This window comes from Myotis brandtii, unplaced genomic scaffold (assembly GCF_000412655.1).
Source record: "Myotis brandtii unplaced genomic scaffold, ASM41265v1 scaffold344, whole genome shotgun sequence".
Lineage (NCBI taxonomy): Eukaryota > Metazoa > Chordata > Mammalia > Chiroptera > Vespertilionidae > Myotis > Myotis brandtii.
Window position 1 is genome coordinate 6,789,501 of NW_005363247.1, and position 12,911 is coordinate 6,802,411.

The 12,911-nt window shown below is 39.7% G+C and overlaps 1 protein-coding gene across 1 annotated transcript in view; it reads left to right on the top strand.

Moving 5' to 3' along the window:
- Positions 1–4,736: 4,736 nt before the first annotated feature.
- The window catches only part of FAM81B (family with sequence similarity 81, member B), a 54,487-nt gene continuing 46,312 nt past the window's right edge, over positions 4,737–12,911 (top strand). Inside the window, exon 1 of the mRNA XM_014543938.1 lies at positions 4,737–4,779. Coding sequence (XP_014399424.1) covers positions 4,739–4,779 — 41 coding nt within the window. The 5' untranslated portion in view covers positions 4,737–4,738. The remainder of the gene's footprint in view (positions 4,780–12,911) is intronic.

Here is a 12,911-nt window from a genome sequence, read left to right on the forward strand (position 1 = left end):
GAATTTCATACACCAGGCCTCTAGTCCTTTATAAGATGGAAATTGTTGAAGAATTTTGAGCTGGTGAGTTTTATTCACGTTGACAACATTCCTGGTTATTTTGTTGAGAATAACAGATGGGGGGAAAGTTTGACAGAAGACTGGTTTTCAAAAGCTATTGCAATCATTCAAGGGAGGAATAATGGTAGCTTGGACCAGTGTGGCAGCAGAGAAGGTGGTGAGAGATGACCCACTCGGAATATATATTGAAAGTTTGGCCAACAAGTAGCATAAGAGAGCACAGGAGGCAAGAGGAAGAACTCTAAGGTCTGGGGCCTGAGCAACTGGAAAGGGCTGTTGTCATTTATTGCTGTGGGAAAGGCTGTATGGAGAACAGCTTTGGGGGAAAGGGTAAACACTTAAACACTCAGAGGTAGAGTGAGCAGCTCTGCTGGTTTGCCTGGGGCTGAGGGTTCCCGCACACAGGACTTCTGAGAAAGCTTGAAGCTGACTGAGATGACGGACCACCTGCTCAGAGGTCAGGGAGATGAATGAGAAACCGGTGGAAAGGAACAGCAGAGCCACCGGAGACATGTTGCCCTGGGAGCCAAGTAAATAACAAGTTTCAAGCAGAAGCCAGCTCTCAACTCTGTCAGGTGTTGCTGAGGGGGCAGTAAGATAGGGGCTGAGAGTTGACCACTGGATTTAGCAACAGAGAGGTCACAGGGGATCTTGCCAAGAGCAGTCTGAGTGAAAGGAGCGAGACTGAAAGCCTGATTTTAGTGCTTCGAGACTATTTTAGTCAGCTCAGGCTGCTCTAACAAAAATACCATACACTGTGTAGCTTAAACAACAGAAATGTATTCTCACAGTTCTGGAGGTGGGAAGTCCAAGATCAAGGTGCCAACAGATTCAGTTCCTGGTGAGAGTCTTCCTTCTGGCTTATAGACAACTATCATCCTACTGTGTCCTCACACTTGAGAGAGAGAGAGAGAGAGAGAGAGAGAGAGAGAGAGAGAGAGATTGCTTTTTCTTCTTATAAGGACACCAATTCTCAATCCTATAAGAGTAGGGCCCCACTCTTAAAATCTCACCTAACCTTAATTACCTCCTAAAGATCCTATCTCCAAATACAGTCATATTCCAGGTTAGGGCTTCAACATATGAATTGGGGAGGGACACAATTCAGACTATAGCAAAGAGAGAAATTGGGAAGAGCAAACAACACCCTCGGGAAGTTTTCCTGCGCAGAAAAGGAAAAAAGTGAGTGATAGCTGAAAAGTATATAGGATCAAAAGAAGGTTGTTATCTGCCTTAAGGTGGGTAGAAGGGGGAAAGGTATGTGTTATGGTGATGGGAATAATCTGGTGAAGAGGCAGTGGGGTCCCTAATTAGGTAGGAGGGAGTGGGACCTAAGGACAACTGGGATGGACTGAACGAGGAGCAAAGATGGTTCATCTTCTGAAACAGGAGAAGATGCAAAATTTATGGACACAAACTCATATAGGTCCACAGATGTAGTAATTCCCTTCCAATTACTTCTGTTTTCTTGGTGAAATAGAAAAGAAAGGTCATCAGCTACGAGTGACGGTGATGAAAGGAGCTGAGGGGAATTTGAGGTCAGAGGAAAAGTAGCAGAGTCTGCTAGGAGAGTAGGAGAGTGGTGGACCAAGGGAATGAAATGTAAGTGCTAGGGAGCATTAGGGACCCACTTAGCAGTGAGCACCCCTTTCGAATGGAAGTCAAACACTGGCAGCTCAGCACAATTCATTATGATGCATCCCTGGGAGGAAGTTGCACAAAGAGGATCTGAAGACTTGGGATCTGGTCAGATGTTCACCATTTACTTATGCGAGTCCCTTAACTTCTCTGAATCTCCTTGTGTTTTTAATCTGTAAAGTCAGGATATTCACATCTGCACTGCCTTCCTCAGAAAAACCATGAGGTGGAACATGAGGGTATCTTCTAAAATGTCAATTGCTAAGCACATCAAGCTCACTTGGAAACTAGAGTGGATACAATGAGAACAGCACAAAAAGGTGTGAGGCCCTGTGGAGTTCCCAGGTCGAAATGAGGTCTTTCCAGAAAGAATGGCATAAAGCCATTTGGAGCAACAGGTGGGAAGGGACATCAAAAGGAAAAGAGAAAGAAAAGGAAGTTAAAGAGGGGGCTGCCACTGGCCCCTATACGCTCTTTTCGTGAGTTAGAAATGGGTGCCCCTTCCTTCCACTTGTCAAAAACTTGTCCTGATATACCTACTTTCTTAGAATAAGATATTTTCTTGATATATTCCTGAAAAATTGTTGAAACAAATGTGAAAATCTAGTGTTATTGTGTGAATGGTGCCCCCTAGGGTTGTGTAGTGTACAACACCACACAGCAGTTCTGTCTTGGTTGACCTTCAACACTAACCAACCCCTTCACTATACACCACCTCACGATGAATCCTTCATGTCTATATATAAAATAATATAAAATATAATGTTTTTAAAATCAAAATTAAACATTATTGGTTTTTGTGCCTTAGAATATGAATATACATATATATTCATATATATATATGAATATACACTCTTGATGTGCCTGGATTAGAAATGATCAATGACTTCCAGAAAGAATTTTAACATGTACATTCCAGCAGGTGGGAATTTAATGGTACATACTGGTATATATTATGTGCACTGTTCTGTTAAAAACTAAGCAACCATTTAAAGGACAAACAGGCTAGACTCATTTCATTTGGGTCCATTTTCCTAGTCAAATCATATGGATTAGAAGCTGAATTTAAGGAAAGTGGTTCAGCAAGGTCAAATCCAGTTTTTCCTTTCTCACAAAGACTTTGTATCTATTTCTTGGATAATTGCCACCTTGTGAAATAATCACTAGTAATAGATCCAGCTTAGTGGATTCCTGGCCTGGTACTCAGCTGAGAATTTTACGTGTATTATTGCACTGAATCCTATCAACCACCTTATGAGATCACTGTTATTACCTCACCTTACAGATGAGAAAACTGAAACTTGAAGAGGTAATCTTGCCCAAAGTAAATACCAGGAGTCAAGGTCTCAGGCCCTTGGTATCCATAGCCACCGTTCTCTGTCACAAGTGTGTCAGTCTCCCTTGACACTTGATTAAATTATTATTAGGATGATTAAATGAGCCTTTTGGACTGCTTCAAGAATCATTAAATACTGTATTTCTTAAGTTTTAAGGGCCTAGTTTAACACTAGAAGACATACCATTGAAGCCAAAACCTATGGGTGGTACTTATCTGTGGAATAAAAGTTTGTAATTCAGTATCCTAAACACCATATAGTCTCAGAGCAAGCCAAACAGAGCACCATAATTTAAAAAGTAACTCAGACAATAATATCATTTAAAGAAAATATTTCAGAGCTGAAATAATTCAAATCTTTTTTTGGTCAAATAACTGAAAATTTCCCCTACAATGCTCTTCAATATTTTAATTTATTTAAAGCCCTGTCCCAGCTCACCTGTCATTCCTGCATTCTTTTAGAAACTCCCCTAGTGGCCTAGAAGTGTTAACTTCCTTAACTAGCATACTAGAGGAAGATTCGGAAGTACTGTAGCAATTCATTTTCTTTGTCTATTTTCTTTTTTCTTTAACCCCTCTAGCTCATTATTTTGTTTTATTTTTCAGTTACAGTGGATATTCAAAGTGTTTTATATTAGTTTCAGGTGTACATCGTGGTTAGATAATTATATAATTTACAAAGGGCCCCCCCTCCCCTGATAATTCAAGTACCCACTTAGCATCATACCTAATTATTACATTATTGACTATTCCTTATGCTGAACTTACACCCCCTGACTATTTTGTAACTACCAATTTTCTTTGTCTACTTTGATGGAAACTATTCTCTTACTAAACTGTGAAGGTGAAATCAGAAGGAGAGTATGACATATCAGTTTTTAAATGGCCACATCCCACCCAATGAGACAAGGAAGTGAAGGACCCAGTGATTTTTATGACAATGAGCATTAAGGAAGACCCTTCAAGTTCCTAAATTTCAGAAATTTACGGAATTTAAGTGTGAGGGCCAACCCCATTGACATCACAGATTCGTCCTGCAGTCACAATGCTGCTTAGCCACCCTGGAAAATACTCCAGAAATAGAAAGACTTTAGTCAGGATTCAATCAATATTCCTTAGTACTCTGGCTTTCAAAGAAAGAAAATTTTTTAAAGTCTCAAAGTATCAAATCAATAAAAAATAAAGCCAGGAAATCAAGCACCATGAGTTCAAGTATTTATCTCATGGATTACTCAAGGTCTCTGAATTTCTCATACTTTACTATCTGACTTATATTTCATGTTATACATAAACAAGGTAATAAATCCCAAAGAAAACCATTGGATGGTTTGGGCACAATAGGGTGAGAAATCATTCCATATTATTTTAGAACAGTTTGATCTAAATGAGTGCATTTCAGCCAAGTTTTCTAAATGTATAATGGAAGTACCTGAAATCATAAGCTCTTCTAGCTGATTATAGGTGTGATTGGAGGGTCTTGGGATGGGGCAAATGGGGTAGGTAAGCAGGGAAGAAGGGAGTATGAACCAAATTGGAAGGCTCCTGTTAACCATTGCCATATGTACAATAATACAATTTTTAAAAATCACCACTGCAGAAATTCATGTGCCATAGTTCCTGATCTGATTCAGAATTCTGGTTGCCTAGATACAGATATAAACAAAAGTGTCTCCCCGACTGCAGAGGAACAGCCAGATGAACCTGATGGCCCCTTGTCTGGCTCAACCAGTGACCAGGAAAACAAAGTAAGTACTTTTAGCTATTCTTATTAAAGACAGAATATTTTGTTCAGCTTCTTTAAAGCTCAGCATTGCTTAGAGACTTCTAAGGAATCCTGGAAAAGTTGTTTTTATTTTCACTCTACCCACATTTCCTATTGGGTTTGTTTTTTTCTGCTTTGACAAAGTTACTAATGGCAACACACGCTGAAAAAGCAAAAGAGGCTCAATTTTCGAATACATTCATTGGGCTGACATTTACTATGTATGCTAAAAATTAACAAAATTGATTATTTTTTAGTAAGATACAAAAGAAACTATGATAAAGTCAAGGTATAGATGGTATCTGTAACATGAAAAAGAGATCAGCTAAATGGAATGTTTCTTTTACTGGTACTTGTCATAGCTTCCCCATTAATGAAAATGAACATTCAAAAAAGGAAGTGTTTTCAGACTTGGCTTTTTAATTCCCATGACACCTGACCAGCAGGTGCAGCTTCTTGTGATGAAAAGAGCACTGGAAAGCTAGCACAATGTCAAGCACTGATATTTTATATCTGGTGGCTGTACCACACACTTGCTGTGTGACTTTCAGCAATGACTTAACCTCTCTGTTTCTTTTCCTGTGAAGTGGGCTAATTAAGCCCGTCATTCAAAGAAGTGGGGTTTGAATGGGCCACTATGGTAAAGAGCTTAGCATGTAGGAAGGACTCAGTCAATAGCTGTAATATAATTATTATCATTACCCATATGATCTTGAATAAGTCCATTACTTCTGATCCTCAGATTCATCACCTATGAAAATATTCATCTTAAATTCTTTCTGTAATAAAGGATTTCAGTTACTTAAAATAACTGTTATTCTTTTGATAAAATCACATGACATATGTGAACGTATTTAATAGGCAATTAAACCATAAAGAACAACAACGTTTTCAAGTATTATTCTGAAACAGGTGAAAACTGATGCATGTAAAAATTCCCATAATAAGCATCAAGTTGTTTGTGAGAATTTTTATGTAATTACATCCTAGCTTGTAGGAATAGGGATGAAACAGAAACTCTTATATGCAATTAGCAAAGTTATTAAATGTACTGTGTTATATATATGAAAAATTGCACAGAAATAAAAAGGAAATATATATGCCATAATGTTAATGACTGTGCTCAAAGCAGAATTATAAGTTAAAACATTTTTTCTGCATCTTTCATTTTTCTCTATACTTAAAATTTTCCTCCTTTATTGGGTTTAACATTTGTTTAAAAGTTTATGACTTGTAGGTGTGTTAAGAGGATGCTACTTATGGTTTTCAAAATAAGACTTAAATTAATAAAATAAAAATAAAACATATGTAGCCAATTATTTCATTTGAGAAGGAAAAAGGACGACAATAACCCAGTAAACAGTCATCATTACTCTCTCATTCCACAAACACTTACAAAGGGCTACTAGGTGCCATGCTTATAGGGACCAGCCAGTTGCTGAGGAAATACCACAGACCCCTGCAGGCCAGGAGCAGCAGTGGAGAGGTGAGGAGGAAACAGCTGGCATTAGTAAGTGAGGAACCCAGGTCAGCACTGTTCCAGCAGAAAACTGCGGTGAAAACAAGAACGAGAGCAGGCCAGTCGTGGTCTCTAGGGAGTGAGGGTGGTTTTCACAACATGGACCTGGGCCCAGTGGATCATTATATTCCTTCTGTGGGGAAAGACCAGGCTTCAGAGCAGCAGACGCCATCAGCAATGGGCAGAGGGTCTAAAGCCCATGGCGGCTCCAGCCTGTTCTGCTTGCCAGGCCCGGCCCGGCCCGGTCAAGAGAGGCTTTCTGTTGTTAGCTTCGTTGGTAATTGACTTTTATTTTTTTATTTTTAGTTTCACTGGAGAAGCTAGATTTCCGATTAAGTTTCTTAGGCCTTAAATTAAGAAGAAGTGGTAATTCCTTAAGCATTTGCAAAAGGAATGATTTCTGTATGTGGGTCTCAACATATTCTGCTCACCATCCCAGTATACAATAACATAAAGCAAGAAAAAATATCCTAGGGACATATCTCGTTTAAGTTTTAAAATGAGATGGAATTCCACTCTTCTCTTCTGTTGAATCTAGTTTAGTGACAGGTTATTAAAATGAAGATAAAAATGTGTCCTGTTCTTAAACTTAAAATAAAAGAGCATTAGAGTTGAAAACAGTTTCATAGCATATGCAAACACAGTAAGTACATTTTGATCCTCTTTTTTCCAACAAATGCTGCAAAATTATGAACTTTAATGCAAACAGAACTTTCTAGAGATGCCATTTTTTAAAAATAGATAAGCATTCATATGGTCAACTATGTTTAGTACTAGTAAGTTATGTACATAACTGTGCTCTGACTTTTTTAAATATATGTTTTGATTTCAGAGAGAGGAAAGGAAAGGGAGAGACAGAGAGAAACATCAATGATGAGAGAGAATCATTGATCGGCTGCCTCCTGCATGCCCCACACTGGAGATTGAGCCTGCAACCCCAGGCATGTTCCCTGACTGGGACTCGAACTGTGACCACCTGGTTCCTAGATCAACGCTCAACTACTGAGCCACACTGGCTGGGCAACTGTGCTCTGACTTTTATTTCTCATTGGCTATCATAAACTGGCACCCAGCTTTATTAGAAAACAAAATTACCTTGATAGACTAGTTTTCTAGTATGGGCTTTTTTCTTCTTTTTTTTTTTAGAAAATTAGCTGATTTCCCTTGGAATTCAGCATGTCAGGAATAATTCACTCTGTAAGGACTTCTTTAGTAATGCAGCCAATAATCACAGGATATTTCATTTAAAATTTATCTAAGAATAATCTATGACTTTGACCTTTCCCAAAAGGTTTTCCTATGATACCAGATCTGTGAAATGCAGCTCCCTGATGTCTTCCCAGAACTTGACTTTAGTTTTAGTCTCCAGCAATACAAAAGGGGCCTGTGCAAGATTAACTGGGCTGATGGTCTATGATCTATAGTTTTTGTTTTGTTTAAAATTTAAAAATTTATGTAAGGATAAGATATATAGGAATTTCCCCGATGGTACATTTTAAAGCCATGACCTTTGTTTTAGGTAAGATTATCTCCAATCAAAATGTCAACCAAGAACTCTACAGATCTAGTTGAATATGTTGACAAGTAAGTCTGTAAATTATAAATAGTTTTAACTACTTACTGTATTTAATGATTCAGTTAGAGACTAAAGGGGTTGAAAAAGATCTTTAGTTCATCCAAACTAGTCTCTGCTTTTGAAAGAGACTACATTAAACAATCTGAGAAAGACAAGCCTTTCTATCCTATTTCTTTCTGATTGACAGAGCAAGCTGATTTTACTGTCTGCTCTTTAATAACCTGCATAGGTTCCCATATATTTATGAATGAAACTAGAGGCCCAGTGCACGAAATTTGTGCATAGGTAGGGTCCCTAGCAGCTGCCAGCTGCCAGCTGCCAGCTGCCAGCCGGGGCCTTCCTTCATTCCGCACCAACCCCTAATGGTCAGTGCACGTCATAGCGAGCGATCAAACTCACGGTCGAACTGCCGAGGGAACACTTTGCATATTAGGCTTTTAGATAGATAGATAGATAGATAGATAGATAGATAGATAGATAGATAATACAGCATAGGCAATAAGTGACATACTACTACAAGTTCTGACATAGTTCACTATGACTTTACAAATAAACCAAATAAATCTTTTAACATTTCATGATCAAAAGTCAGAAAATTTTGAAATATATTAAATTAATCATCAGATAATTTTGATTGAGCTGTTTACAGTGCCTCACCTGGAGCTCATCCAGGGGAGGCCTACAGAAGAGTGATAACTCTGGGGACGTGGAAACATAACGTGCTATTGATACATGTGCAATGTCCAAAAGATGCTAGAATTCCAGTTTGAAAAGGTGAGATCACAACAGGCAATGCCTATTAATTTTGTTGTTTTCCATTCCATTGGTCAGAGGAGGATTTATTTGTATACACCAGTTAATGTTTGCAGAGAACCTGGGATTTAGTATCGGGCTTTCTGCGATTTTCTGTGTGACCTCAGTCAGTCTCACAATGTCTCTGGGCTTTGGCACTTTCATTTTCCAAATGAACAGGTTAGATGAGAAGTTCTCTAGGATCCACTGCAGCTTTTAAATAATTCTGGCTCTAAAAATATACATCAAACAACAGGTGACCTTGAGAAAAGTAAAAGGTCTTCTCTTTTCTGGTCAATCTCTGCTCCCTCTATAAAATGGAGTGAGGTTTTAAGTGGTAGATGATGAGCAGCCTGAGCCCCAGGGGTTTTTTATTCAAGATAAGACCCAGATTTCATTTCCAGGATGTGGATTAGAAAGATGCCTCTACTTTCTGTTTCTCAACTCTGCCCACAATTTCTCATAAATATTATTTTATGTAGTAAAGTAAATGGCTAAGATTTAATAACATACATTATTTTCCCATGGGATTTAATTTTGAATGGAAAACAAATTCCACCCATAAATTTTTTTTTTAATTTTCTTTAATCGACACTCCTTAAAAAATTTTTCTTACTATTGAATCAAATAATTTATAAGGTCTCTTCCATCCCTAAGATTCTTTGGTCTTCAAAAATTGGTTATCACCATTTATTCACTTAACAAATATTTATTGAGTATCTACTAAGTGCCAGGCACTATGCTGGGCACTTGGAGAGCCAACAGTGAACAAAAGAGACAAAGATCCCTGCCCTCATAAAGCTTCTGTTCTAGCAGGAAGAAGGGACACACATTGTAGAAAGTCTGACAAGGGTAGGCCTCATTGAGAAGTTGACATTTGAGTAGGGACCAGATGAGGAAGTTGGCCATGTGGACATCTTAAGGAAGAGCAAAGTTTCTAAGGCAGGAACATTCCTGTAGTGTGGCAGAAACATCAATGAGGCGAAGAGGGCTGGAATTAAAAGGAGAGAAGTATAAACTTGAACTATGATGCTAACTTGATGAGGGAAATGAAATTGCTTTGTAATGAGGAGCTGTCTGTGCTGGGCTTTCGCCAATATGTACCTCAGGTATTCCCTCAGTAGTACGTTTTGGGAAGATGAAGGTCTGGCTGACATCCAAAGAATGGCATTTAAAATTTAGATACATAAAACTATCAGTAAATCAAATTGGCAAAATAATCCATGATTAATGATTTCTCTTTGTGGTAGAATATGGCATTCAGGGTCTGGAAAGTATTCATTGTCAAGGTCTTCTTCTTAGTACCATGGCAGATATTTTATTAGACCGTGATGTATTGCTTTTGTTGCTACATGATGGAGATGGATATTTCACATTACAGTACACAAGAAAGGAAGACAAAACGCTGTTGTTTGAGCTTTCTATGGAATAAGTCATGTTAGGTTGGAGATCTTTCCGGTTTCGTTTTGCAATATCACATCCTTCTTTGAGAGCAATTAGCTCCCACGTGAGAAAGCTCAAAATAGCCTACACAGCTTATGAAGAAAGGGGTACATGGGGCACTTTGGGTTGTTAGTTTATTATTACTTGGTGGACCCTCTCCCACTGAATAGTTCCATGGCCCCACTGACCACATATATTGTTATAGCTCTTACTCAGGGTTAATCATCTTATTTAATCCTGACAATAGCCCTAGGAGGTGAATAATGCTACTGTTTTAAAGGTGAAGACAAGACACTGGGGTTCAGAGGAGACAACTATGTGCCCAAGGTCACACAATGATATGGTAGAACCAAGATGATAACCCAGAAATCTGTGTCTATGTTACTTCAAAACTTATTTTCTTAATCACTCCTCTATCCACACTCTCTACAAGCTACACACACACACTGTGGGACATGTCACCTCCAAACCTCCTTTGCAGCAGAGATGTGATGCAGTCATGGATTTCTGATCTTCCTCCATGTGTGCCCTCCACAGGGTATAGGCAGCCTAGTCTCAGAGCATTTTAGCTGCACCTCAAAGGCACTGATATTAGCCACACTGCTGTCCTTTATTATTCTCTCTCTCTCACATCTCCTCACTGACCCCATCTGTGAAGGGCAAGACTCTGGCTGTGGGAGGGCATGGCTGCAGGAACAAGCCATTACTCACAACACCTTCCCCCAAATCAGTCAGGGCAGGTGCTGCCCAGGTGAAGCTCAGTCTCCCCGACCCAGAAGCCTCTTTGGACTCTTGCCACAGCTAAGAGCTTCTGCTCAATGTGAGAACTCTGCCGTGTCAGGCTGCGGCCAGCCTCGGTTCCCTAGAGCAGAGAGGGTCCTTAGGACTCCAATGAGACATGTGGGCCAAGCAGAGGGTGAAAATTAAACAATGCTGGGAGCAAGTTCCATATTAAAAATCAGAGTAATAAATACCTCTTTTATCTGAGAAAAAATGCAAATATAAAAGGAAGATCTACTAATTGGTCTGAACAAAGCTGCTGTGATATAGGAGAGTCAAAGAGGCAGGTTACAATGTTTCCCAGTTGAGTTACTGATCATTTCTAAGCCTTGGTTTTTACCTAAATTGAAAAACTTTCACTTATGCCACAAGTTAGTTGTGGGGATACAAAGAAATAGTGTTTATGACAGTGATATATTGACTAGAAGCATTATATAGAAAAAAGAGAGTGCAATAATACATTCCTTATATTTCCTCCGGAACTCCCCTCAAATCGTGTACCGTCTGTATTCGTTTCCTAGGGCTGCCTAAACACAGTGCCACACCTGGGTGGCTTAAAACAACGGAAACTTATCTCCTCACCATTCTGGAGGCTAGAAGCCCAACAAGGTGTCAGCAGGGTTGGTTCCTTCTGAGGGACCTAGGGGGAGTCTGTTCCAGCCTCTGTCCTAGCTTCTGGTGACAGCTGGCAACCCCTGGCATTCCTTGGCTTGTGGATGCATCACTCCAACCTCTGCCTCTGTCTTCACATAGTGTTCTTCCCATGGGTCCCTGTCTTCACATGGCCATTCTTATAAGAACATAGGTCATTTTGCATTAGGGGCCCATGCTACTCCAGTATGACCTTATCTTAACTAATAGTATCTGCAACAACCCTATTTCCAAATTACATCACATTCTGAGGCATTAGGACTTCGACATATCTTGTTGGGATGGGGTGGGGGGGAATTCAGCCCATAACACCAAATAATAATCTATAATAGTAAAAGCATAATATGCTAATTAGACCGGACAGCCGAACAGCAGAACGACCATCCAGACGACCTTCCAGACAAAGCCGGGGCTGTGAGGGCCGAGCACCTTGCACAAATTTTGTGTGTTGGGCCTCTAGTTACTAATAACTATAATAAGAACGCATGTCTATAAAACTTGTAGACATTACAAAGCACTTATGTAAATTGATTCCCTGGGCCAACTGGGTAGGGCAGGAGTCATTATCTCCATAGGACAGACAAGGCACTCTCCTCTGGGAAACCTAAAAGAGGTTCCAGGTACTCAGTGGCAGAAGCAGAACTTGAACCCAGGTCTTCTGACTCCAACTACAGTGTCCTTTGCCCTACAGACTCACATAAATAACACACACCCTCCACAAAAGCAAGATAATATGGGAAAGTGTCTCAAGAGTGCTACAAAATGCCATAGGAACTCCAAAAGTCACCAAAACAATTTGCTGCTGCCGTTCACATTCATTTCACCTGTAAGTGAAACCCAGATGTCAGCATGCCCTCAGTCACACAGGACTCTGGAACATGTGCCAACCTGCTTGCCTCCATAAGAAAGCAAATCACAACGGGTACATCATTAATTCTGTCATTTTATACTTTAAATGTACTGAACAAGCGGAGTTAGCCTCATACAACTTTTCTCCATAAAACACCCCCATCAGTCTCCTTATCCAGTCTCCTCCTGGCCTGGTCACGGTTTGGAGTCCTCTCCTTCCCAAGCCCTTCCATGCAAATCCCTGTCCTGGCCTAACCCTACCGGCCTTGGTCTGCTTCCCCCCAGACTTCACCCACAGAAACACGAACTGCCTCCCTCACCTCCCTAGAGCATTCAGCCCTCTGTAAAACTAAGCAATGGAGGCTGCTGTAGCCACCAAAATCCATCTGCCAGGGGGCTATAAATAAGCAATGGAGAAACTTTATAAAATTTATTTTCAATTTCATTGCTACATACACACACACACTTAAATTATTTGTGTAAGGCATCAAAATGTTCTGTAAAA